This window comes from Bison bison, unplaced genomic scaffold (assembly GCF_000754665.1).
Source record: "Bison bison bison isolate TAMUID 2011002044 unplaced genomic scaffold, Bison_UMD1.0 scf7180017864349, whole genome shotgun sequence".
Lineage (NCBI taxonomy): Eukaryota > Metazoa > Chordata > Mammalia > Artiodactyla > Bovidae > Bison > Bison bison.
Window position 1 is genome coordinate 5,416,726 of NW_011494921.1, and position 27,845 is coordinate 5,444,570.

Genomic DNA, 27,845 nt, shown 5'->3' on the forward strand with positions numbered 1-27,845 from the left:
GGGCGGGCCGGGCCGGGCTTCTCCCGGGCGCCGCAGGCTCCCCGCGCGGCCCCGCTGAAGGAAAGCCCGTGATTCCGCTGAGAGGCCCGGCCAGACCTCAGGGCCGCCCCCGAGGGTGTGCGTCTTCCGAGTGACCCTCAGGAAACGACTCGAGAATGCCTGTCTCGCTCACCCTCGTTTATGTGGGGAGGGCCTGGGAGGCCATCTGGTGCAGTAGGCAAAGGAGAAGCGTGTAGGAGATCCGAAGTGATGTCTCTGCCCGCTCACAGTTGTGAGGCCCTTGTGCAATTCGTTTACCTTCGGAACTTTTGGTTTTCTTTAAAGGCCAGAGGAAACTGATGTTTATTTTGATTTTCTGTGCTCTGGCACCAGGTATCCGATTTATATATTTCATCCTCAGTACTTTAAGATATGGGTATCGTTTCCCTCATTTTACAGGCTCAGAAACAAGCCCAGAAAGGTTAAGTGAACTCTCCAGGGTCCCTGGCTGTTAAAGTGCAACGTCCCAGTCGGACAGTCTGGCCAACTACAAAGCCCTTGCTCTGTTGTTGGGATTCAAGTAGAAGCAGTATCACAAAGGAAAACGATCAGAGTTCATTTTGAAAAGCTAAATTTGATCAGTCTCTTCTTACCGAATGGATGTCCTTGGAGAGGGGAGTGGGGAAATAAACTGATAAAATTTCTTTTGGACTTTGATACATTTTTTTGATTAAAGAAAATCTAAGTATCTTTTGGCTGCGAGCATGGCTGTGGGATCTCAGGGATCCCGGGACGGAACCCGCACCTCCCGCATTGGCAGCGTACAGTCGTTACCACTGGACCGGCAGGGAAGTCCCTGCTGCTGCTAAGTTGCGGCAGTCGCGTCCGACTCTGTGCGACCCCATAGATGGCAGCCCAACAGGCTCCCCGGTCCCTGGGATTCTCCAGGCAAGAACACTGGAGTGGGTTGCCATTTCCTTCTCCAGTGCACGAAAGTGAAAGTGAAGTCGCTCAGTCGTGTCCGACTCTTCGCGACCCCATGGACTGCAGCCTACCAGGCTCCTCGGTCCATGGGATTTTCCAGGCAAGAGTACTGGACTGGGGTGCCATTGCCTTCTCCAGGGAAGTCCCTGCAATTTGATAATTTTCACTGATCAGATACGTGTTCTGTTTACAAAGATAAAGAATGGATAAAGTAGCTGCAGTATGAGGTGACTGGTAATTATTGACCAAATGAGTAACTTATTCTTTTTTTGTAAAACAGCAGAACTGTATGTCTCCGACCGAGAGGGAAATGATGTTACTGGTGATGGAACCAAGGAGAAACCTTTTAAAACAGGCCTTAAGGTAGTGCCTCTTCCTCATTAGGAAAACGACTTTGTATTTACTAATGACTCCTGCCAGTTGTTATATGACTTGTCAGGAGTCTTATCTCAAGCACTAGATTTGAAGAGAACTTGCCGAAAAGGGCAAGTAAGGGGTGTATACAGGTATGTAGCTTTAAGGGTATTAGATGCTGTATGCCTAAAGTTATTTGAACTTCCTTTTTCAGAGGGGTGGGGGGGCATACGCCTTGAGGCTTGTGGGATTTTTAGTTCTCCGGCCAGGGATTGAAGCCAGGCCTTTGGCAGTGAAAACACCAAGTCCCTAACCTCTGGATTATCAGGGAATTCCCCTTGAATATTTTTAATAGGTGTCTTCTTTTCTTCCTTACCATCAGCATTGCATCTTGGAATTTTTCTCTCCAATGAGTCAAATGATCAGTCTTTTAATTCTTGTAGAAATAAAAGTTATCTTCCCATAGTCATACTGAGTTTATTCCAAACATTTCTTCCAGACGGACTCCTCAGAGTTCTCTTGGTGAATTTACCACTTGAATCCAGGTGTGACCTTGAACCTTGAGATTCAGGAACCTGATTTATATCAGTACTAGGAAGGGGACCCATTCCTCAGAACAGGCTCTCAGGATTGCATGAGTCTGGAGCCTAAAGCTGGGATGCTAATTTAACAGTAAATTATTGTTTCTCAGGATAGCATAATCCATCAGTAAGTTTAGCATGTTCTCTAAGCCAGCTTACATGAAAGGCCAAATACAGTGCAGATGAGTTCTTCAGAAGCTTGGACTTAGGACGTAGATATCTGATTGTATTAGGTTACCGTGTAGGGCCAGGAAGCCATCCCTCTGGAGGTATCTGTGGCCTTGTCTGTTGACTGGAATGGCCACAGCTGCTACAGAAGGAAGCTGGATAGTGCCCGGCACCAGGGCGAGCACTGCCCTGACTTTCCTGTGTATCCGTGGCTGGCCAGTCCCCCTTGTGAGCTGTGTTACAGCATTTGTTTAGGTCATTATCAAGTGTTCCTGTCCTAGGACCATCGGCTCCTCTTTTAGCTCATACTCTGATTATGTTTTGGTGTGTCAAACACGAATCTTACTGGTTTTAAACCTTAGCAGAAAGACTGTCATTTCAGATTGTTGGGGTGATTCCCCAGAACTGACAGTAGTGTTTAGATGAATGCATGCTGTTAGCAAAAAGTGTGCCGGTCTGATTTGGAGAATTACTCTTGGGTCCTTTCAATGTGTGATAGCAAAGAAAGAATCAGTACAGATTATCAGGTAGTAAATCAACTCTTAGTGATTTACAAACATCTTTACAAAGTCTGATTGTTAAAAGAAGAAGCTGAACTCTGTTGGATGTTTCCAAAAGATCCAGGTTCCCTCCTCCTCTTTAGCAGTAATTGAGTTGAGACTGCTGTTCAATCAAGAAGAAAAGTATTTTTCAGGTTTGGAAGCTACATCTTTAGAAAAGGTCAGATTTCATAAGCTTCAGATGTTATACTAGAGACAACAACTCATTACGTTTCTTGATTGATGATAATTTAGGAGCAGATTTGAAGGAATACTTGAAGCAATTAATAAAATACTTATTTTTTACATGCTTCCAACCATCAATTTTTTTAGAAAAGAATATAAACTGTAAGATATTAAATGATACAGTGGTATCAGATATGTTCCAGTATATCTGGAAAGGTTGAAAAGGGGTACATATTCTACACATAGGGATTTTTCCAGTTAAATGAAACTTAGCCTTCTGCGTCCCTGACCATTATGTTGTTGAGAGTTTCTGAAATGACTTGCCTGGATCCTTCGTGAGGATTAACCATCTGGAGCTGCTCTGCAGTTGGCCTCTGCTGTCGGCTGTCCCTTCAGTTGTCAGCATACTTCCTGCTGGTCCCTGTGGCCTCTTCAGATCTGTTGCTTCTTGTTTACGAGTGTGGGGAACTACATTACTGTGTAACATGACATCGCTAGGATTGCTCAGGAGAGGACGGTCTACTTTAAGCACAGTCTTAGTATGTTCAGCCGTGCCTTCTATCAGCATTGACTTTTGGCTGGTGGGGTCTTCGTGTTTTCTTCTGGGCTCTTGGTGATGTTCTAGGTGATGGAAGTTACCTCGTGAGTCAGGTGTTACCTTAATTTTAAACATTGCATGATGTTAAAGGAATGTCCTTTTTCTCCCTTCCCCAAGGCTTTGATGACAGTTGGAAAAGAACCCTTTCCTACCATTTACGTAGATTCACAAAAAGAAAATGAGGTAAGGTAAACCCAGAACTTTATAGGATTTGATTTTGTGAAGAAATTTTCATTAGAATACAGAGGTCTGGAAAACACTAAATGTCTATTTATCTCTCCAGAGGTGGGATGTTATTTCTAAGTCCCAGATGAAGAACATTAGGAAGCTGTGGCACAGGGAGCAGATGAAGAGTGAGTCCCGGGAGAAGAAAGAGGTGAGCAGTGGTGCTCTGTGACCGTTTTTCAGTTTGGGACACCAGATGCCATGTTAACAGATTGCCCACTTACTAAAACTAGGCAGAAGACAATTTGCGAAGAGAGAAGAACCTGGAAGAAGCAAAGAAGATTACCATTAGAAATGACCCAAGTCTTCCAGAGCCGAAATGTGTAAGTGTGATGCGTGTTGTTTCACATACGGTGGGCCCCCGGGTCACACTGTTCCTTTCTGTGTCTGAGGAGCGTGCTGCCTGCTCTGGTCGTTGCACTCTTTGTCTTTTCTTTCAGAAGGAAGAGAGAGCAGTAGTGCTGGAGAGTTGTGAGTCTGGTCCTTGTGGGGCTCACTTTTTAATAAAATTGAGTGATCTCTGTGTTGAACACATTCTGTCCCCACTGAAAGCTGGCAGCCCTGGCATCTGGGCCTGGTGGGCTGTGGGTCTCAGTCACGTGATTTTACCCTTCCTGGGGGCAGTTTCCTCACCATAAAAGAAGAGGTTGAAATCCATGATTCTCATGACCTCTTAAGAGAAAAAGTTTTTCGTGATTTTTTTTTTTAATTGGATTATATTTTTGTTCTTTCTAGAAGAGAATAGTTATTATTGCTGCTGAATTGTTGTGTTTTTCCTGCTTCCTTAGTGAGGGAGCTGTGTGCTTGGCCACACCCGCCAGACCCTTCCTCCCCTCGCCGCTCCCCTCCATCCCCCGGATGAAAAGCCAGCCTTGGAAGCATCCACCTCCCAGGGTGGCAGGAGGGTCCGGGAGGTCAGGGAACGGGCTCTGCATGGACTAGGGTTGTTGCTGCCATGAATTTTATTGACTCATTGACTTTATGTAGCAATATCTGAAGTTCTGGGTGTTTCGCACAGCCAGTTCTGCACTAAGAGGAAGAAGACTTGGATTTTTGTTTTTAACCCCTCTGGTGTGGTGAGATTTTCTGGCTCTGACCTGCGGTGGAGTGGCTATCTGCAGTTTTACGTCACGTGTGGCTTTTTAACACTTTACTGCCACCCATCCGATATTCGTGACAAAGTTGGTATGTGATGAATGACATGCTGGGTCAAACGTTATTTACTTTAACTTGACAGGTGAAGATTCGGGAACTAAAAGGATATAGAGGCCAAAGGATAAAGGTGTTTGGCTGGGTCCACAGGCTGCGTAGGCAAGGTAACTGGCAGAGTTGTACTTTTCTCTCTCTCTTTAATTTTCAATATTCCTGGTACAATATTGTCAAGTAATTAGCTTCCAATTAAATAAATTTATATTTTTTAAAAAGGCACATAAACTAGTTTAAGAAAAGATTCATTCTTTTCAATATAAATATTTAGACAAATCAAGAAATAAAATGGCATGTAGTATAAAATTTTTTTTCCATATCCCTAGTCTTAAATGAAGAACATAAAAAAAAGCATTCACTTAAGGGTATTTTTGTTTGGGAATGCTAGCTCTTTAAAGGAAACAGTGATTTATATCCTAAGGTCATTCTTTTAGTACAACTATTGACAGTTTAAAAATTTAAATGTTGCTTAACTGTACTGGATACAATCAGTTGTATCCACTGATCCTGGATCAGTGATCAGGAGGTATCCAGGAAGTGTTTGCTGAGCTGCACTGCATTATGTAATGGAAAGCAGGGGTTGCCTACAGAAAGTGCAGAGCCAGATCCGAAGCTTCACTGGGGTCCGTGCTGGTTTATGATTAGCATGTTTGTACTTGGTCCTGATGTTTTGCTTTCTCTTTTCATTATTACTATGCTTTTGCATGTCTTTTATTTTAAGTGGTTATCAAATCCTTCATAAAAAAAGAAACGGGGCATAAAAAGCCACGAGTGATTCCGTGTGGCCGTGTGTGCCCCCTCCAGGGGACACGCTGTGCTGGCCGTTGCAGGGGACTCGGGGGTGAAGGAGACTCAGCCCCTCGACTGCCATGTCTACGGCCTTGCTTTCCCCTGATGCTGTGGGTCAGGAGGCTCACACGGGGTTTGAAAATACAGTGAAGAAGGTGAAATACTTTCCGGATACTGAGTAGTGACACTACTCCAAAGGAACGAGGCCCCGTAGGAGGTTTGAATTTTCCACGTTTAAACTTGGCAGTTCCTTCATAAACGATTAAATTATGAGAAAGTGCTTTCAGGTGCCTCAAGAACAGTCCGGCTAAATGTCCTCTTTGTCGTTTTTAGGAAAGAATTTAATGTTTCTGGTGTTGCGGGACGGTACGGGTTTTCTCCAGTGTGTCCTGTCAGATGATCTGGTAAACATTTTTTCATATTTACGATGGCTGAATGTTTGATTTTTTTCAATAGGTTCCTTTATTGTTAGTTTAGGGAATTGGGGCATCTGGAACTGCTATTGTGGGAAATTTCAAACATCTCAAAAATGGAACAGCAGGAGGAAACCTCCCAGGCTTCTTTCTCAGCCTCAGTAATGTCTTAGTTAAGCTGCTGTGACTGAGTGCCATAAACTGGGGGGCGTGGTAACAACAGAAGTTTATTTTTCACGGTTCTAGTGGTTGGAAGTCCAGATCAGGATGCTGGCGTGGTCAGGTTCTGGTGAGGGCCCTCTTCCCGGTTGCAGACTGCCCACTTCCTGTTGTATCCACATCCTCAGCTTGCAGAGAAGGGAAAGCATTCATCCCATTCATGAGGGTTCCACCCTCATGCCCTGATGTAATCCTAACTACCTCTCAAAGGCCCCACCTCCTAACAGCATCATGTGGCAGGAAAGGGTTTCAACATAGAGATTTGGGAGGGATACACATTAAATCTTTGATAATTAACATATTGCCAATTCTGGTTTATTCTCCACCCCCTTTTATTTCCCATACATCATATTTCATGTAAACATTCTTGCATATGCTTCCCCAGGAAGAAATATTTTTAATATAACCAGACTACCATTATCACACCCTCCAAAAAAAAATATCCAGTCACATTCTCCCAATTGATACATAATGTCTTTTTACAGTTGGTTAGTTTGAATGAGGATTGGAACAAAAGCTACATGTTGCCTTTAGTTGATAATGTCTCTGAAATCTCTCTCAATCTATAGCAGTTCTCCCCTTTCATTTTCTTTTCTCCACTGCATTCCCCCATGCAATTATTGGAAAGAACTGGGTCCTTTGTCCTGTAGGACTTGTCACATTCTGGATTGGTCGATTGCATCCTAAGGTGTAAATGTTCCTCTATCTTTTTGTTTCTTACAAGCTGGAGGTTAGGTCTGATCATATTCAAGTCTTCTTGATAGAACTACTTCATGGACATAGCTGTCTTCTTTCAATCACATCACACCATGAATCACATCATTCCAGTCGTCCTTATGATTAGTGGATTCGGGTGTTGATGGCCTATCCCTCCCTTATAAAGTTCTTCACTTTTTAAGAGAGATGTGGACTAATGTGTGCACACATATGTATGCACGTACACATAGGATGTGTGCACATACGTGTATGCACGTGCATGTGGGGTGCGTGCACGTGTGTGTGTATCTACGTGCAGATAAATGTTTGGTTGTATGGCCGTCTTTTATTTTACTAGTTTTGGACTAGATAACTTGTTTATAAATAACCCCCTTTGCTTTCTGTGTGGTAGAATATTTTACTATAAATGTGAGCAGCTAAATTTGAACTTGATCTTTTCGTAGTGTCAGTGTTACAATGGCGTTGTCTTGTCCACTGAGAGCAGTGTTGCAGTGTATGGAATGCTGAATCTTACCCCAAAGGGCAAGCAGGTGAGTGTGTGGAGTTTCTGAGAGAAGAGTGGTATGCTTGTTGCTTTCCAGTGTCTGGGTTTTTTTTTGGAATTTAGCATTATAGATATAAAGATGTGATGCCCTTGCTAACTTTAGAGTGCCTTCTTCTTTTCCAGTGAAATATGTGTGCTTTACAGCTTGTATGATGTAACAATCTCAGTGATTTTCAGCCTAAAGAATTACTGAATAATCTTCAAGGGCGAGAATAACTTGCTGTTTATATGTGAATAATTTCTCAGCTAGGTGAAAATAAAAATTTCATCTACTGGAAGTGTTTCAGGAAAGAACAGTAATCTAAATCTGAAACTCTTAAAATAGAATTTGAAAGGCTCTTAAAAAAAAAAACTTAAATATAACTCGGACAGTTAGAATTGTTTGTTCCCCAGCCAATACCCACGTCACCTAGTACCAGTTAAGAGCTGCTGCTACTGCTAAGTCGCTTCAGTCGTGTCCGACTCTGTGTGACCCCATAGACAGCAGCCTACCAGGCTCCCCCGTCCCTGGGATTCTCCAGGCAAGAACACTGGAGTGGGTTGCCATTGCCTTCTCCAATGCATGAAAGTGAAAAGTGAAAGTGAAGTCGCTCAGTCGTATCTGACTCTTAGCGACCCCATGGACTGCAGCCCACCAGGCTCCTCGGTCCATGGGATTTTCCAGGCAAGAGTATTGGAGTGGGGTGCCATCGCCTTCTCCGAGTTAAGAGCTACTTGTTGGTAATTATTGTTCAAGTAACAATTGTGGTGGGATTGGTTCCTGGGAAAGAAAACAAAGATGACATTAAGCAGCAGAGGGAGCCCATGGGGTCCTCCCAAGAGACTAGAAACACTGGTAAAAGAGACTCCCAGAGTCCCTGTAAGGAACCTGTACTAGTGAATATCTGGTTCGGGGTGACTGGACTTGCCTGGTAAGTAATGCGATTGCACAGTGGAGCGGCTGTCTTGGTGTTTCTTGCTGCCAGTGTTGGGCACCGAGATGGCTATATATTCCACATTGTGTGGCTTCTACATACAAGGCTTTCGATGGGGGTATTAGGGAGGGTTGGAATTTCTACTATCTATACGTTCCAGAGAGAAACGTCTTTTAGTAAAACCTTGGTGTTTAAGGAAGTTTTCAATGTGGGTGTTCCGTTACTTTTGAATTACTGGGCAGAGGTTGGAAAGATCTAAAATGTTGACAGTAGTTAGTAGTTACTCCAGGTCATGGGATTATAGTTTATTTTCTAGCTTGTGCTTTTCTGTTTTTTAAACTGTGTGTGTGTGAGTGAATTACTCTGAAAGAAATATTAAATCTGTCAATATGAAATTCAATTACTGGGTCTTTGTGTTTAGAAGGGTAGGCTGGTAAAGGTAGCTTCTTAGAAATATAAGCTTACTGAAAATGTTGCCACGAGTGAGGCCCCCTCGCCCTGTACACTTTCTGTCTCCTTCTCCCTCCCTCTCTTCCTCCCTGCCCTGTTTAAAACTAGGCTCCGGGGGGCCACGAGCTGAGCTGCGACTTCTGGGAGCTGATCGGGTTGGCCCCCGCCGGAGGTGCTGACAACTTGATCAACGAGGAGTCCGACGTGGACGTCCAGCTCAACAACAGACACATGATGATCCGCGGGGAGAACATGTCCAAAATCCTGAAGGCGCGCTCCGTGATCACCAGGTGCTTCAGAGACCACTTCTTCGACAGGGGGTACCACGAAGTAAGTGCGCGCGGTCGTCCCTGCAGACGACGCCCTTCGCGTGTGTGTCCTTGAGCCCGGTGCTCACAGAAGGCCTGTCTACCCCTTTCCTGCTTGTTGGCGCAGATCACTCCTCCAACGTTGGTGCAAACACAGGTGGAAGGCGGCGCCACGCTCTTCAAGCTCGACTATTTTGGGGAAGAGGCGTATCTGACGCAGTCCTCTCAGCTCTACCTGGAGACCTGCATTCCAGCTCTGGGGGACGTCTTTTGCATCGCACAGTCATACAGGGCAGAACAGTCCAGAACACGAAGGCACCTGGCTGAGTATGCGGTTGTCTTTTTGCTTTCGTTTTAAATTTTGTTTTCTGAGAAAACACGTTCAGAGAAGCAATCTTCATGGAGGTAAATGACAGTCTGTGTAAAAACCTCTGAAGTATTAAGAGGTTTTATAAAGGGTACTTGAATGAATTAATGGAAACTGTCCAAGAAGTTCTACCTCGTAGCTCACGAAGGTCTGTTAATTTGCTCTCTCTTGATCCTTGATGTGTTGGGGAATAAACAAGAAATCACTAAGAAGGGGGAAAGGAAGTCAGGTGAGCTAAAACTGATTTGCAGAATTGGGAGTTGACTAGCACGGTGGGAGTTTTACTTTTCTGGACAGTTTCCCAGCGTTAAGATCCTTGCTCTAGAGAAACTTAGTGGAAAGAAGGGTGGCTCTGAGCTAGTGTCGTGTTCCTCAGATACACTCACGTGGAAGCCGAGTGTCCTTTCCTGACCTTCGAGGAGCTCCTGAACCGCCTGGAGGACTTGGTGTGTGATGTGGTCGATAGAGTCCTGAAATCACCCGCAGGAAACATAGTGCGCGACCTCAACCCGGTAGGCCTGCTGTTGTTTGGAGACATGAAATGAGGGTTCTGTTTTCGAAGGCAGCAAGGTCCATGTTCTCGATTTTTACAGATTTAATAGCTTGGGGTCCACATTCTCCATTTTTACAGATTTAATAGCTTGGTAAGCTTTGAAATAAATGACTGGTTTTTTGAATTATAATTGATATGTAACGTATTACTTTCAGGTGTACACCCTAATGCCTTGATATATATATACGTATATATTAGAAAACGGGGCTTCCCTGGTGGTCCAGTGGTTGAGGGCCCATCTGCCAGCGCAGGGAACGCGGATTCGATCCCCAGCCTGGGAGGGTTGCATGTGCCTCGGGGCCACTGGGCCTGCGCACCACAACTACTGGAGGCCATGTGCGCTGGGCCTGTGCCCCCAAGCGAAGCCCCACAGTGAGAAGCCTGCACACCACAATGCAGACCCAGCGCTAGGCCTGTGCCCCCCAGAGAAGCCCCACGGTGAGAAGCTGCACACCACAACGCAGACCCAGCGCAGCCAAAAATAAATAAGATTTTAAAAAATAGAAGATGACCCCACGCCACACCTAGTTACAGCTTTTTTCTTGTGATGCAACCTTTCAAGATCCTTTCCTATCAACTTTCGGATTTATAATATAGTATTACTGATTATAGTCACCATGTCATCCATCACATCCTGTTGGGACTTAACCTCTTTTGTTACCTGGAAGTTTGTATTTTTTGATCCCCTTCACCCATTTCCAGACTGATATTTTAAAGACTAAAATTGGATACTAGTCATTGCCAATAATTTCGTAGTATTTTAACTTACATAGAAAGTTGGTATGTGTTTTCCATTTTTAGGGATGTCCAGTTTTGGGGAGGGGGTGTTTGACCGCACTGCATGGCTTGTGGGATCTTAGTTCCAGCTGGATGCTTGGCAGTGGAAATGCAGAGTCCTAACCACTGGACTGCCAGAGAATTCCCCAAGTTGCTTTTAAGTCTGAAAGAATTTTTTTTAAGGTTTAAAAATAGCTTTTTTAAAAGTTAACATGGCATAACAGGAAACCAAAAACACTCCAGATGCAGAAAACAAAGTCATTCGTAATCACAAGCAGTTTACTGTTTGATAAGCCCTTCTAGTTCTTAGGTGTGTGTGTTCACAACTAAGCATCTATTTTTATATAATTAAGATCATAACAGTTATGTATCATACTGTTTCACACATTATGAATATTTACCTTTTCAAAGTCCCAAAGCTATGAGTATTTTGATAAATAAGAATGCACTGCACCAGCTCAATCTGCAAGGAAAAAGAATGTAATTCAGCCTTTCTTGGCGACAAAAATTTCAGAGAAGACAAAAAGGGCAACAAGCCTCTAGATAAAGATATTGGCAGAGTTAGGATTAAAATTCCCTTAATGTTCAATTAAAAATGAGACCTAAATCAACAGTACACAAAGTATAACGCTTCTAAGAGGACTTATTATCTGATCCAAACTATTAAAAGTATTAGCAAGGAGGTATGTTTCCCTTGAATTAATTACTAAATAGTGCGTTCCTGTAGTACCAAGAAATGTACACACACATTATCCCCAAAATATAAACATGAACACATCCACCCCTCCCTTTACGCTTCTGCTCCTCTGCTGCCAGCATCAATGAACAAGTCCTGGCGTTCATGAAGTAATATCTGATGATAACGGTAAATATCTCTTGAAATGTTCGTGTGAATGGTTTCTTTATATACACCATGTTTTTCCTTTCTACTGTAGAATTTTAAGCCCCCTAAACGGCCTTTCAAACGGATGAACTATTCAGATGCGATTGTGTGGCTGAAAGAACACAACATAAAGAAAGAAGACGGAACTTTCTATGAATTTGGAGAGGTACAAATTCCTCTGTAGTCACTGTGTCAAAGGGAGCCTCATGCTTCAGTGGATTGCTGCTTCCGGTCACCAGCAATGTAGGAGGCGTCTGCTTGTTAAATAAATGATAACCACAGACCCTCCTTCCTGGGCTTGTTTGAGCATTCATGGCTCAGTAGGTATCGCGTGGTCCTTGGGGCAGTGCCTTTTCTGGGGTCATCAGTACATATTAGCCAGTTTGTAGCCTTCGCACCCATCCTTTGTCTCATTCCTCTCCCGTAAGCCCTTGTTCTGACTAGCTCTGGTTGTAATTCTCTAGACTGGCAGGACCCTTCAGAACGTTGTGAACTTTGAAGTCACGTGCAAAGTGTTGGCATGTGTGTATGCTTGTCTTGGTTTTCTGGAGAAAGTAACTGACTCTTTCAAAAAGGATAAAAAGTGAAAGTGTTAGTCACTCAGTCATGTCTGACTCTGTGCTTCCCATGGACTCTTCCCGCCAGGCTCCTCTGTCCATGGGATTGCCCAGGCAAGAATACTTCCTTCCTCCATAACAGTGAGTTAAAACTCCTTCGTATGGAGGAGGTTCAAAGAAGAAAATAGCCACTGGTTAAAGTGTAAAACCAGGAGAGAAGGCTTTGATGGTGAAGGTGGCCCAGCGCCCCAGATACAGGGAGCATGTCTGTCTTGCCCAGGAGCACCCTCCCAGCACTGTGTGTGCGAACAGGTTATCAACACGATTCCAAACCCGCCTCCTTGTGCATTTAACCACTCCTTACGTAGTATTTGCAAATCTGTTTTACAAAGGAAATGTGTGATTTTTGTTTCATTTTTAGAAAGAGATTAGGATAGTGTACTAAGCTTATATAAATTACTTTGTTTCATGAGTTCGGTTGACGTGTAAAACCAGATTCTGTGCTGAAAACCTGAGCGCTGTCACCACCTAGTACAGCAAGCTGGTGGGATTGAGTGGAAAGAACGCGAGCCCCCCAGGTGGGCTTCAGTCCCACCTCTGTCCTCGCTGCTGAGTAACAGAGGCCAGCGACCCCGCTGTCTGATTCCCTGTCTCTGCCTTGGAGGTAACGTCCGCTTGTAAAGTCAGAGGACTTACTAAGCTCAGGGCCCAGCAGGCAGTCCTCCGAGCCTGTCAGCATTTCCTCTCCGCGTCGGCGGCATCCCACGCACAGGAGGGGGCTAGGATAGAGCAGAGGTCTCCAGCCCCTGGGACAAGCAGTGAGACCCTTTTCCTGCAGTTCGCATGTGAAGAGCTCTCCCGCTCACCGCTCATTTCCTCTCTGGACTGTAGAGGGCGCAGGGCTCCAGGGCCAGAGCTTGCAAACCACTGTGCCCGCCGACGGGGGAGCGCCCTCAGTGCTTAGCCTTAAATCAGTCAGTCTTGCCCCATTCTTTCCAATCAGTTTTTACCAGGATGAGTTTTTTCAGTTTGCACTTGAATTTATGTGTGGTTTACTGAAGGATGCGTGAGCAGAAAACAGATTAACTTGATTCATCATCATCTAACCTCTCTTGGCTAACTACTGCAGGTGTGGTTACACTTATAAATTCGACACTGATTATTTGTCTTACAGCTGTGTCTTAGGACTGTTGAAGGCATGCAGATTTATTGTAACAGGAAAGGAGCGGAGATAACAGGGGAGTTTAAAGATTGGTGTTATTAATAACATAGTGTGTGTGTATAGATCAATGACGTTGTGAAGCATTTGCTGATTATCTTACACCTTATGGGACTGGGTGGACTGCGTTTGCTTCAGACCCAGATAAAACTGGCCATTGGAAAGGGATAATGGAGCAGTATATCATCCCTCTGTGTGTGAGTGTGTGTGTGTGTGTGTGTGTGTGTGTGTGTATTCCTCGTGCGACGTGGCACAGATGTAATACAGGAAGAGGCAGATCTGCTTACAGAGGTGGTCCCTTACACCCGCGTGGTCATGGGTTATGGGTGGACGTGTGTTCTGGGCTCTGTTGGGTGAGTAAGATGACGGACTGCCGCTGGATCAGAGAGCTGCTTCTGCCAGGGCGCCTTTCGAGGTCTAGATGTTCATGAAGCCCCTGTCTAACCTCAGGACATCCCAGAAGCTCCAGAGAGACTGATGACGGACACCATCAACGAGCCCATCTTGCTGTGTCGCTTTCCCGTGGAGATCAAGTCCTTCTACATGCAGCGCTGTCCCGAGGACCCCCGGCTCACCGAATCTGTCAGTCTAGGATTCACATAGTGATTTTGCTTCTGAAGGTTGGGGGGCGGGGGCGTTGGAATAAGACACAGCTCATAGCAGATATTTTATTATAAATCTCCAGCATTTCAGGAAGTGTTTTCTGCGCTCTGATGGTGTTTAACCTGCCTTGTTGGATTACGGCATTTGAGTCATATTTGCGTTTGGCACGATCATCAGACGCTTTTCGTGATTTCCATTCAAACTCTAGAGCAGTGCCGTGACTGAGAGCCTGGTCGTAACTGTGTTTTATTTACTCATTCTGAAAGGTCGACGTGTTGATGCCCAATGTTGGTGAGATCGTGGGTGGCTCCATGCGTATCTGGGATAATGAAGAGATCCTGGCAGGTTACAAAAGAGAAGGGATTGATCCCACTCCCTATTACTGGTACACGGATCAGGTAAAAACTTTTATTAAATAAACCCTTTAACGTTTTTTCAACATAATAGTTCTGTTTAAATTGAAATCGTCAAAAGAGAAGAATTCAGGGTGGTACCTTAGCATGTGAAGGAGCTGTATTCAGTCTCGTGGTTTTAATAATGTGGCATGTGAGCATTGCGGGTTTTGTTTTTGGCCACTAATATGTTAACTTAATTTGAAAACCTGTTAACTGCTGGCCTTGCTCGTTGCTACTGAGTTTTTTAAAAATGTGTCATCAGATCCTACTAATATCTAGTTGTTCCTTTTCTTCTGATAAACAGACATTAGCTTAATTTGAAGTGTGAAATCTTTTCTTTCTAGGGTGTTAAATCCCTGGTTTATTTTTCATATCCAAGTATTTTTTCCCATGTGGTCCATGAAGGAGTGTAGCTTAAGGGTCGAATCCCTTGTTTGTTTTTGGCTGCGCTGGTCATGGTTGCGGGGCACAGGCTTCTCACTGTGGTGGAGCGCGGGCTCTAGGGTGTGCGGGCCGCAGTAGTTGCGGTGCCCGGGCTTAGCTGCTCCTGAGCACGTGGGATCTTCCCGGACCAGGGATCGAACCTGTGTCCCCAGCATTGGCAGGCAGATTCTTAACCACTGGATCCCCGGGGAAGTCCAAGGGTTGATCCCTTAACCACAATAAGCTGACTCATTTTACAGCAGAAAACTTTCACTATTTTAGACAAAATTGTAAACTAAGCCTTTACTCCTCTGTCTCTTTCTCTAATAGAGAAAATATGGCACGTGTCCACACGGCGGCTATGGCCTGGGCTTGGAACGATTCTTAACCTGGATTCTGGACAGATACCACATCCGAGATGTGTGTTTGTACCCTCGGTTTGTCCAGCGCTGCAAGCCATGATCGGTCCCCCCAACCCCCAGAGCTTTAAGGAGAGAACACGGTTCATGGAAGGAACAGACTGCCTCTTAAAAAAAAAAAGAAGCCAAAATCTTCCCCCCGCTTTTTTTTTTTTAATTCCACTGGGGTATGTCCGTTTCTGTTTTCTCTTTTTTATTCCTGCTACCACAGAAAGCAGTTCAAAACATTTTGAATATCAGGTAACATTGATGTTATCATTTTAAGGAAAAAATACCCATTACAAAGTTTGGGAGAAACTGTGGCATGTAGCTTTGCAGTTAGGAGTATGTCTCAGCGCTTTATCCACCTTTAGGTTACAATCTTTATGTTGTATATACCACATATATCATTAAATAATTTTAAATTATGATCTGAGACATTCCAGTAATTTAATCTCTCTGTCCTTTTAAGTATAAATGGAATTCTTTTAATTTCTACCACTTTATCGTATCAATGAGTTCAACACCTTGGGGAAAAATTGACAATATGCTGTAAAAATCTGCTAGTATTAGAACAGAGCCTAAATCAGTAGATACAGGAATGATATGACTACAATCTTTTGCATCCGTTGTGAATCTTTCCTAAATCTCATAGCTGCTTATAACTCTAAAGCATACAAATTGGTGTGGAGGAATTTGTAAAAATGGAATTACCTTAAACAGTTGGAAGTGACAGCAAGTTTTTCGGCACATCAGTGAACAGCTTTCTTTCTCGGATTAGTTTAAAGAGGCAGGGTGATATCTCTCTCCTGGTAGTTCCACAGTAATTCAGAACAGAGAAGTTCCCAAAGCGTTTGCAGCTGGCATCTTAAGGACAGCCCTCCGTGGTGGTTGGTGTCACCCCACATACTGTGTCTTTAGATCTAATTTCTCCTACCTTATTAACTCTCAGGCTTACTGAATGGCTTCCTTTCGGGTTTGGTTAATTTCTCCCCTCAAATGCATGTCAGTGTATTCTCAGTAAACTCTATTCCCAGCAATCAATAAATGGACACATGTAAAAACTCTTTGCCGACTTAATTTTTTAAAGCTGAATGTCTCTGTTTCACATTAATTCGTGCCTTTTGTATTTTTAAAATACTTTTCATGATTTGTATGTGTGAAATTAGGTATTACTGAATTTAGTAGGTGTTACTAAATACATGGTAAGGAAAAGGAAGGTGTTTTTAAAATTAGATGTGGGTGCTAGTTTCATCGCTTTTATAATCCTTTTTGTGTTTCTGGACACATTAGAGTGTATCTTATTTTGCAGTTAAGTGAAATGACAGATGTAAATGGGTGCATTTGTAGTATATTTGGCCTCTATCTTTAAATAAGAAATACTGGTTAGAATGTGAATGAGCTTTAATTGGATTCAACTAGGCAATTCACTTGATCAGAATTTACGTGAGGAGATTAGACTCATACATTTTAATTGTATACATTGGTCAAGCATCTTAAATACTGACAGAAAGCAGTGGGACTAGGTGGGGATAGGGGGTCAAGGTGACATCAAACCAGGAGTCCAAGCAGCAAACCTTAGGCACGTGGGCTCACGTTCCCTTCGCTCTGGTTGTCACTGTGACCCGAGCGCCACACCCCAGCACGTCCCCGCCAAGCGTCCACCTCACAGACACCCGGGTTCTGAGTCCCTGCTCTGGTAGGACTTGTCTCATGGCCCATAACCTCTCCCTGTCGTGTGATTCTCACACCAGCAACCCCCTGCACCATGGGTACTTGTGTAGCTGACCTGTTGCAAGTTTTGGAGACGGGTGGGAGGTTAGTCTTCACAGCAATTCAAATGACTTCAGTATTGGGTTGGCCAAAAAGCTTGTTCAGGTTTTTCCATGAGATGGTGCAGAAAAACCTGAACAAGCTTTTTGGCCAACCCCATACTAAGCTCTCCGTTTTGGTCAATGTCCTGCAGCCGTTTCTGGCCACCCGACTGCTCCCATCCGGCGGCCTCTAGCATTTTCTAAAAGTCTGCTGTTCGTTGACGTGGCTGTGGCAGGTGTTAGTGGCATGCGAACTCTCAGCTGTGGCACGTGGATCTAGTTCCTAGCCGGGGGCGAGCCTGGGCCCCCTGCATTGGGAGTGGGGAGTCTTAGCCACTGGACCACCAGGGAAGTCCCCAGAATTTCTCGTTTAGTGTTGAGTAATATGACTATCAGAAGCAACCGTCATACATACGGAGGTCACTTGGGACCGTGACCATACTGGTGCTCCGGCCTCATCCCAGACCAGTAGAATCTGAATTTCAGGATGGACCCAGGACTTTTTTTTTTTAATGTTTATTTTTATTTATGTATTTGGCTGTGCTGAGTCTTAGCTCTGGCATATAGGATGTAGTTCCCCAACCGGGAATTGAACCCGGGCCCCCTGCCTTAGGAGCATGGAGTCTTAGCCACTGGACTACCAAGAAAGTCCCAGCATATTTTTTAAAAGCCTGCGCAGGTGAGGCTGTGGCAGAGTTAGGTTGACTGTCACCAAGTAGCTACCTCCCACTTCTGAAGCCAACTTTAAGCCTCTCATCACTGTAGGTCCTCATTATTTCACATTCATCTCTTGAGAGTGTTCCCAGCCTCAGGGTTGAAATGGGAACACTGGGGTAAAGCTGAGACTGTTCGATATTGACCAGTAGCCACAAAAAACACTATACCTGTGTACTCGTTAGCTTTCAAGTCATACTGGGAAATTCGCAAAATAATGGAGTACTGCTTCGTGTCAGCCATGTACTGTCACGTGCCTTAACCCCCACAATAGTCTGTGATGATTTATATAAATTTATAGCCCTCTAATAATAGCACTTATTATTCCTGAGATAATGGCTGAGAAAGGTTAAAAATCATTCCTGAAGATGCATGGTTAAAAGTGACAGAATGAAGTTTAAACTCCAAAGCTTGAATGATTTTAAACTTAGCGTCATATTATTTCATTCAGCTCCTAAGGGAAAAAGATGTTACCAGGTACAAGTGCTGTGATTCATAGTATTTGGTATGCTCTGCTCCAAGTGCTCCATCTTGTGCAATTCTTTGTGACCCTGTGGACTGTAGCCCGCCAGGCTCTCCTGTCCTGGGCTTCTCCAGGCCAGAATGCTGAGTGGGTTACCATTTCATTCTCCAGTAGTATTTGGTAATTGCCGGTCAATTAAATGATTCAGTTTCTTATGCTGAAAAGTTTCCTTCTACCTCCTGGATTGTTACTAATGATTAGGTGAAGAGTGTTAGCTCTGAAAAAACATTGGTATACTCTGCAGCTCAGAGATTCTGGTTTCTGGCATCAAAATTGAGTTTGTATTTAATCCATTCTAGTACTCTGGCTCACAGAAATGGAGATGTTCAAAAGTTTTAGCTTCTTCAGGCATTTACCTCCATGTTACTAAAAAAACAGGTCTACATTTTTTGGTTTTAGACATTGTCTCTTGCTCCTCCATGAAGATTTTGCTTCTTCCTTTCCCTGCCCCACGTTCATGTGCCCCCTTCTCATCTCTCCGTCCTTCCAGCTTAGCGAAATCACTACTTTGGTTGACCATGTTGTATATTACTAATGCTTTCCTGGCCAACTTTTCCCCTCGTAATGAACAGTCAGGCTTTCCTGGTGGCTCAGATGGTAAGAGTCTGCCTGCAATGTGCGAGACCCGGATTCGATCCCTGGGTTGGGAAGATCCCCCGGAGAAAGAAACGGCAACCCACTCCAGCATTCTTGCCTGAAAAATCCCATGGATGGAGGAGCCTGGCAGGCTATACAGTCCATGGGGTCATAGTCGGACACGACTGAGCGACTAACATGTAACGAACGGTCATCTTATTTTTCGTCATGAATTCAGTCCCCAGAGGTACTCAAGGCACATCAGGTGCCCATCAGAAGCTTCCCTTAGAGCTTGTCTGCTGTAGTCCGAACCAGCCGCACTGGAATCTTGAAACATATTTGTCATCCTGGAGTCTTCTTTCACTGCCACCCAGAGAACCCCCGTCATCTTTCTTCTCTATTGGACATCCTGTTTCCCACATTTCCCTGTTTCTTGGTTTACTTCCTCATTTTGATGGAGCACATCCTCCAGTAATTTCCTGAGAAAGGGTGCATGAAATGTCTGTTCACTGAGAACTTGTCTATTTAAAAAGTGTTTTTAGCTTATCTTCACACTGAAACCATGCATGCATGCTACAGGCTTCCCAGGTGGTGCTAGTGGTGAAGAATCCACCTGCCAATGCAGGAGCCAGAGACTCCATGAGTCTGGAATAGTCTCCATATAAAATCGTGGATTAGAAAGCATTTTTCCCTCAGGATTTTGCAGCCCTGGCTTTCACTGTTACCATTCTAGTTCCCAGTGTTGCTGTGTAGAATTCCCATTCTCATCCTTGGTCTTCTACATAAGACCTGTCTGTTCTAGAAGTTTGTCCCCATGTTCTGAAATATGATGATATTTCTTGGGACTGTTCTCCCATTCTGTTGGGAAGTTGATAGGCTTTTTAAATTCAGAAAGTCATGGCTTTCCTTTGTGAAAAAGTTTCCTCTGTTTTTTAGAAAGCGTTCCCTCTTGTTTTTTTCCATAACTGCTATTATTCACGTAGCAGACCTCCTTTTAAATCCTTTTACCTTGTATTTTTTTTTCTTTTTGCTTGCTATTTTCTGAACGTTTTCTTCGACTTTTCCTCAAACCATCTATTGAGTTTTTTGTCTCCGTTAGCATAGTAAAATATTAAAAAAAAAAAAATTTTTTTTTACCCTGGTCTCAGCAAGTTCCATCTTTATGGTCTTTTATCCAAGTTTTCTTCTTCCTGTATCATGCCCGTTTCCTCCAGGTTTTCTTCTGTGTGTTTGGGTCTCTGTCTCTCCTCTTAAAGCAGGGGTCCCCAACCCCTGGGCCGTGGCCTTGTACCGGTCCGTGGCCTGATAGGAGCCGGGCTACACAGCAGAGGTGACTGGCAGGGGAGTGAGTGACGCTTCATCTGTGTTTACAGCTGCCACCCATCGCTGCTCTTGAATCATCCCCAAACCACCCCCAACCCCCACCCCAGGTCCATGGAAAAATTGTTTTCCTCAAAACCAGTCCCTGCTGCCAAACATGTTGTTGTCCTGGAGACTTTTCTCAGATGTCAAATGATACTTGTTTTTCTACTGAGAATTCCAAATAGGAGGTAAAATGCTTTTAAAGTGTGTTGGGAAAGATGTGAGCCCTCCTATAGGGTGAGGTGCCTAAGCTGTTGGGTGTGAGTCCTTGATGTCAACATCCTTGGATACCTCCTCTTGCGCTGGTTGGACCACAGACTCTTCCCATCTCCTGTGGAGGGTGAAGCGTCTAGTTCCCTGAATCTGTCTCAGTCTAGCATCTCTCTCTTTCATCCCCATGTCCAGGGGTACCTGCTGCTGCCAACCTGGAACCTCCTAGGGAGGAGGGAAACCAGGGAAACCCTCATTATTCACTTTAATCAGGGAAACTTCTACTCGCTTCTTCCTCCCCCACTATAAACAGGTGACTTTACTGGATAAAGATATTAATTCCACACACATTCTCCTCTTAGCTGAGTGAAAGGAATACCTCTAGGCATCAGAACTAGGGAAGAAGGAATAGAGAGGGTCTCCAAGCCAGAGCTGTCGGGTTAGGTACGAGAGTTAGAGGGAGAATTGAACCCAGATAAAGGCACTTGGGGTCTTTTTTAAAGTTGTACTAAAATATACCAAAAAAGGGCTTCCCTGGTAGCTCAGCAGGTAAAGAATCTGCCTACAATGCAGGAGACCCGGTTCGACTCCTGGGTTAGGAAGATCCGCTGGAGAAGGGATAGACTACCCACTCCAGTGTTCTTGGGCTTCCCTTGTGGCTCAGCTGGTAAAGAATCCATCTGCAATGCGGGAGACCTTGGTTCGATCCCTGGGTTGGAAAGATCTCCTGGAGAAGGGAAAGGCTACCCCCTCCAGTATTCTGGCCTGGAGAATTCCTTGGACTGTATAGTCCATGGGGTCGCAAAAGAGTCGGACATGACTGAGCGACTTTCACTTCACTAAAATATACAAAAAAAGAGCACACATATAAGTGTGCAACACTATGAATTTTCACAAAGTGAACACATCATATACGCATCTTCTGGAATGCCCAGGCCACACCTAGACAGGACGATGGAGGAAGGGCTAGACCCATCCCTGTGTGAAGGGGGCCCTTGGAAGGCTGGCTTTTCTGTGAAATCTAGAAAACTGGCCCCAAAGAGCACCGAAAGACTAGGAAAACTGCCTTCTGCACAGGGCTCTGACAGGGAATGAGAGCTTGCTGGAAAAAGTCAACTGCCTTGGTTTGAATGTATCTGCAAGGAGCAGGACTGCCAAGCCGAGAAATAAACGCAAACCGCATCTAAGACTGGTGGGACCCTGGGATCCTGGCAGAGGCAGGCCAGAAGGGGTGGAGGGACCCTCCCAGCGCCCCAGGGGCAGTGATCTCAGAGAAAAACACTCTTGCCCAATATGATCTCAAATAAATAAATAAACAAAAACTAGAACCCCACGGAGGAAATGAACTTAGTCATCCGATACATGCCTTACAACTGGCATAAGAGCCCTACGTTTCTCTCTACACTGCAGGCAAAGTGAATGTTTTGAACTCAAAGCATGGATTACTCTGTTAGAGGGAGATCTGTTCAAAAGATGAAGTCTTTCATCTCCTCAGTTCAGTTCAGTCACTCAGTCTTGTCCGACTCTTTGTGACCCCATGAACCACACAGCATGCCAGGCCTCCCTGTCCATCACCAACTCCCATAGCCCACCCACCCATGTTCATTGAGTCGGTGATGCCATCCAGCCATCTCATCCTCTGTTGTCCCCTTCTCCTCCCACCTTCTATCTTTCCCAGCATCAGGGTCTTTTCAAATGAGTCAGCTCTTCGCATCAGGTGGCCAAAGTATTAGAGTTTCAGTTTCAACATCAGTCTAATCAGCCAAAATTCCTTGCCCTCCACCCCACAAACTCTGCTCAAGACATGCAGTTTCCTTTACTGTCCCTCAAGTCCTTCTTATGGGGTGAACTGTGTCCCCTGCCTCCCAAAAATTACCCCCTTCCCCTGTATATTAAAATCCTCCTGTCTGGTACTTGGAAATGTGACCTTACTTAACAAGAGGTTCTTTGCAAGTGTAGCCAAATTCAGATGAGGTCAGTCGGGTGGGCTCTTTATCCAATATGGTGGTGGTGGTGGTTTAGTCGCTCAGTCCTGACTTTTTGCAACCCTGTGGACTGTAGCCCACCAGGTTCCTCTGTGCATGGGATTTTCCAACAAGAATACTGGACTCGGTTGTACGAGCGGTGTCCTTCTAGAGGGAAGATGGTTATGGGAAAGAGATGCACTGAGAAAAGACCTTGTGAAGACAGAGGCAGAGATCAGACCGAGGCAGCTGCAAGGCCAGGAGCGTCAAGGGCTGCCAGAAGCTAGGAAGAGACAGGAAAGGGTTCAGGAGAACAGACTGCAGAGGAAGCATGGCCCTGTTGACCTGGACTTGAACTTCTAGCCCCAGACGAGAATGCAGTACATTTCTGTGGCCTTGAGCCCCCTGCTCTGTGGTATTCTGTTCCAGCAGCCCCATGGAATGAACAAAAGCCTCAATGTATCCCAGCACTTTCTGACTCTCTGCTCACAAAGCCCTTCCACAGACAGCGTCCCTCACTCCTCACCAGCCCCCCACTCAACCACCACCTTTAGAGAAGCCATGTCCCACAGCAGCCCCCTCCCTCCATTCCTTCGCCCCCTTTATTTTTCCTCACGGTTCCTAGTCATAGCTGACATTGTGGCACGTATCTTTTGTTTATTGTCTGCCTTGCCTTCTAGAATGTAAGTTGCGTGAAAGTAGAGACAGCCCAGTTCATTGCTATGCCCACCGTGTGCCTGACATAGGTAGTGGGCCCTCTATACATATTTCTTTCATAAATGAATGAGCTACTTGGGAGTACAGTTTACTTTTTTAATTTATGTTTTAAATTGGAGTATAACGGCTTTACAATGGTGTGTTACCATCAGCTATATGTAATATACATATCTGGGTTTCCCAGGTGGCGCTAGTGATAAAGCACCCATCTGCCAGCGCAGGAGACATAAAAGACCTGGGCTCGATCCCTGGGTCGGGAAGATCCCCTGGAGGAGGCCATGGCAAGCCACTCCAGTCTTCTTGCCTGGAGACTCCCATGAACAGAGGAGCCTGGTGGCTATAGTCCATGGGGTCGCAGAGAGTCGGACACGACTGAAGCGACTTAGCGCTCACACACACGTGTATATGCATCCTCTCGCTTGAGCCTCCCTCCCACCCTGGCCCCAGTTACAGCCCTCCAGGTCATCACAGAGCCCTGAGCTGAGCGCACTGACCACACAGCAGCCCCCACCGGCTGTCCACCCCACCCATGGCGGTGTACATGTCAACGCTGAGGGTGCAGTTTAGTTTCCATCCTTCACAGTGTCTGATACAATGCTTGGCTCATCGTAGACGCTCCATCAAAATGTGCAGATGAGCTAAGAAACCCATCATCACGAGTGGGCTTGATTCTGAGGCTCTGTGTGGTTAAGGGGGCAGTCAATGCATATTCCATTGGCCTAGACTTTGGCGGCCTCTTTGCTGGAAAACAGTCGTGGGGACAATTGATCAGCTTTCCCTGAGTAATTATTAGAGCTCACCATTTGTCTGCCTCACGAAGCCACTCTTTCTCCCTACATTTAAGACCATCCCTCCCTCGCCCTGTTGTTTTTCTGATTAAGGAGACAGAATTGAGTAGTCTAAATTTAGTCTGTGCAGCCTGGAGGTGCCAGTCATGGCAAATAATGAATTAGGGGATCTCCTCCCGCCCCCTTCTGCGTTGAAGCACTGAGCTGAAACCAACAAATTCATTTTATTTAGGACCACAGGCTGAACTCTTGAGTGTTGGCTGTGACAAGAGAATACTTTCTTCACTAATTAAGTCACCTGAGCTCAGACAAGCCCTCTCTCCATGTGATGGGGGTGCTGCTTATCTGAGTTGCCCAGAGACTGTGCCTTCTGTTTGTTAAGGAAAGTGGTTATTATTTTGCTACAGATATTTAAACCAGAAAAATGCATTTATATATACATACATACATGTATATATACATAGAAATATATACATAATATATAAAAATCTCATATAGTTTTTTAAGTTCATTTAGCCTTTTAAAGATTTTCTGGATTTCTTAGTAAACCCATATTTAGAATTCACAGTTTCTGATGTAAGGGTTGTATTTTCCAATCAGTTTTGAAAAGGACACATACAAAGCATATTTTATCTGCTTTCATTTCAAAAGAACATAAAAATTTGCTCACTGAAAAGCTGTTATATTTGATGTTTATAAGAAATAAGCCATAGATTAGAAATAACAAATGTCATGAAGTTGTCTTTGGGGAAAAATAATAAAGTTCTGTTTCCATTTGTAACCTATGAGTCTTAATATGTGTATCGGGGGGGTTTATACATGAACATAATTTTGAATGAGTTTTTTTAAAAGTCAGTAAAAATAAAAATATAAGATGTGAGGAAAATGTATGAAATGGTGCATTCATTTTTTAAAAAATGTTATTATGTTGATACACTTAATAAAGCATGTTTTGCTAGCTCCTTTCTTATTTCTGGCAAGATACAAATTGAACTCGCCCCAGTGTTGATTATGTGAGATTTGGCACCTTTATGCCTTGTCACTAATCATTGGCATTTCCCTGGGAGGGGCCAGAAGACCCTCCTTATCTTCACTGAGCAGGTGGGGCCCAGTACCACGGATGGAGAAGTGACTTATCCAGAGCCTCCCAGAAGTAGCTGAACTGTTAAAAACCCTTGAACTTTTCTAGCTCTCTGGCCTTGTTCACACTTTCTCTGGCACAGCATTTCAAAATGTAGAGACTTTTTGTGTAGTTGATTTAAAAGCAATAGGTTTAGACTTTAGGTAGAAGTCTTTAGGTTGACTTCTCTGGTGGCTTAGACGGTAAAGCATCTGTCTACAATGTGGGAGACCTGGGTTTGAGCCCTGGGTTGGGAAGATCCCCTGGAGAAGCAAATGGCAATCCATTCCAGTACTATTGCCTGGAAAATCCCATGGACAGAGGAGCCTGGTAGGCTACAGTCTATGGGGTCGCAAAGAGTCAGACACGACTGAGCGAATTCACTTCACTTCACTTTAGGTAGAAGAATTTATTATCTACAAAAACCACCTTAATAAAATTTAAAAAAAAAAAAAGGATAAATTTAAGAAAAAAAATTCTTTAAAAATATTTACTTATTTATTAATACTTGGCTGTGCTGGGTCTTAGTTGTGGAATGCAATCAGTCTTCATTGGAGCATGCGGGATCTTTAGTTGAAGCATGTGGGATCTAAGTCCTTGACCAGGGATCAAACCCAGGCTCTCTGTATTGGTAAAGTGGAGTCTCAGCCACTGGCCCACCAAGGAAGTCCAAGATCACCTCTTTAAAGGGCAAACTAAAGTGTGTTAGTCATTCAGTCATGTCCGACTCTTTGCTATCCCATGGACTGTAGCCCTCCAGACTCCTCTGTCCATGGAATTCTCCAGGCAAGAATACTGCAGTGAGTTATCATTTCCTTCTCCAAAAGGCCAAACTAAACTCATGTAATTTTTGTCCTAAGAATGGAAAGTTAGCCAAGCATATAGGAAAGCAGTGTCCACTTCTCAGTGAACATCTCCTTCTTGATTCAAAGATTATATACATAGTATGAAAGGCAATCCACTTAATTTGACATTTTACACTGAGCTTGAAACCATAAAAAGGACTATCTTTAATAATAAACTAATTCAATCAAAAGCATACATTTTAGCTACAGAAAACTGGTTTTCCACTCGATCTAGACTCCATCTTCCTGCAATGTTCCACATGGCTTGCCCCCTTACTTCTTCAGGTCTCTGCCTAAGTGTCAGTGAGGACTTCTCTGACCCATCTGTTTCAGTCGCACTAGGCTCCCCTCCCCCATCTCCCTTCATTCTTTCTAACCCTCATCATTACCCCAAATACTGCATATTGTGACTGTTTTCTGTCTCTCCCCTATATCCCCATGTAAGACCCTTGTCTGTTCTCTTCACTGCTGTTTCCCCATTGCACACAGTAGGTGCTCAATACTTGTTCAGTGAATGAAAGAATAGTATGTGACACCTTTCTGTTCCAAAGGTTGATCTTGTACTTGGAGATGTACTGAAGGTAAGAACTGGAAGGGTGGCAGAGGTGTGGCAATGTAGGAAGGGCTGGAAATGAGGGGGCACCTGTTTCGTGGGCAGGTTTGGGGCCTGGCAGTCACCTTGCAAAGGTCAGCAGACGTGATACTGACGAACCTCACCGTCCCAGCCCTCCAAAACAATGCGTTTGCCAGACTGGCCTTCACTTTTCCTAATGCTCCTATGTTAGCAGCATAAGGTTTGCTTTCTGGTTCCCAGCTGTCAAACTCTGCTGCAAAGAGATACTCAGAGGAACTTAATAATTATGTCATGAGTGTCTGACATAAAATAATTTCTTCTCTCAAAGCAAAATAAAACAGGGTCTGCCTAGTTGTGCTGCAACTAGGCAACAAAACTGGAGCACTGAGGCATTGTCCTATGTAACCAATAGTAATGGAAATGTCAAGAAAGTTCTTTCCTGCAGTTCCTGCCTTGGTTAGATGGGTGCTTGCAACCAGGCCGATTCTTTCAGGGCGACCGAAACAGCATTTTGGTGGTTGGGGTGGAAGATGCCAATAGCACAGTCCTGGGCCCTTTCTTGGGGCTTCCCAGGTGGCACCAGTGGGTTAAAAAAAAAAAAAAAAAACTACCAAAAAACCCGTCTGCAATGCAGGGGAGATAAGAGAAATGGGTTCGATCCCTGGGTCAGGAAGAGCCCCTGGAGGAGGACATAGCAACCCACTCCAGTATTCTTGCCTGGAGAATCCCATGGACAGAGGAGCCTGGTAGGCTACGGTCCATGGGGTCAGAAAAGGTCGAACACCACTAAAGCTCAGAACGCATCACTTGGAATTCAGCAGGCAGTGGCCTTTGCTTTGGGAACCGCCGGACAGAGGGGCGTGTCTCCGCCTGACCCCGCCCTCCTCCCCACCCGACAGCCAATGAGAGGGCGTTCAGCCGGTAGCCGGGCGTTGCCGCACCGGTGGGGCTGAGTGGCTGGTTGGTGCTGGGCTCCGCGGCTAGGCGGTTGGCGGGGCGGGTTCTTGGTTGTGCTGCCGCCGGAGGAACCCCGGTCCCGGGCCGGGCTTTCAGTCGGCGCAAACATGGCTGCGGCCTTGCGATCTGCGGGCGTCCTGCTCCGCGATCGGCGTAAGTGGGGCCGTGGCGGCCGCCGCCGAGGCGGGAACAGCGGGCAGCGGACACCGGAGCCCCGGAGCCTGGGGAACGTCCCGGACCGGCGGCGGGGGGCGCAGAGGGGCGGAGAAGGGATCCGGAAAGGGGGCCTCCCCTGGGAGGAGCGAGAGGAGGGCTACGTGGGTCACCCAGGG

The 27,845-nt window shown here is 45.0% G+C and overlaps 2 protein-coding genes across 2 annotated transcripts in view; both read left to right on the forward strand.

Moving 5' to 3' along the window:
* Nucleotides 1–1,081: 1,081 nt before the first annotated feature.
* NARS (asparaginyl-tRNA synthetase) lies at nt 1,082–16,416 on the forward strand. Its single transcript, XM_010854765.1, has 14 exons — nt 1,082–1,326; nt 3,507–3,572; nt 3,673–3,765; nt 3,848–3,937; nt 4,852–4,930; nt 5,943–6,013; nt 7,402–7,488; nt 8,975–9,196; nt 9,302–9,501; nt 9,918–10,053; nt 11,807–11,920; nt 13,981–14,112; nt 14,400–14,531; nt 15,282–16,416. The coding sequence occupies exons 1-14, from the start codon at nt 1,213–1,215 to the stop codon at nt 15,411–15,413; spliced, it is 1,668 nt and encodes a 555-aa protein (XP_010853067.1). The 5' UTR covers nt 1,082–1,212; the 3' UTR covers nt 15,414–16,416.
* Nucleotides 16,417–27,518: 11,102 nt separating this feature from the next.
* FECH (ferrochelatase) overlaps nt 27,519–27,845 on the forward strand; it is a 38,465-nt gene continuing 38,138 nt past the window's right edge. The window contains exon 1 of the mRNA XM_010854766.1: nt 27,519–27,666. Within this exon, the coding sequence (XP_010853068.1) occupies nt 27,621–27,666 (46 nt within the window). The 5' untranslated portion in view covers nt 27,519–27,620. The remainder of the gene's footprint in view (nt 27,667–27,845) is intronic.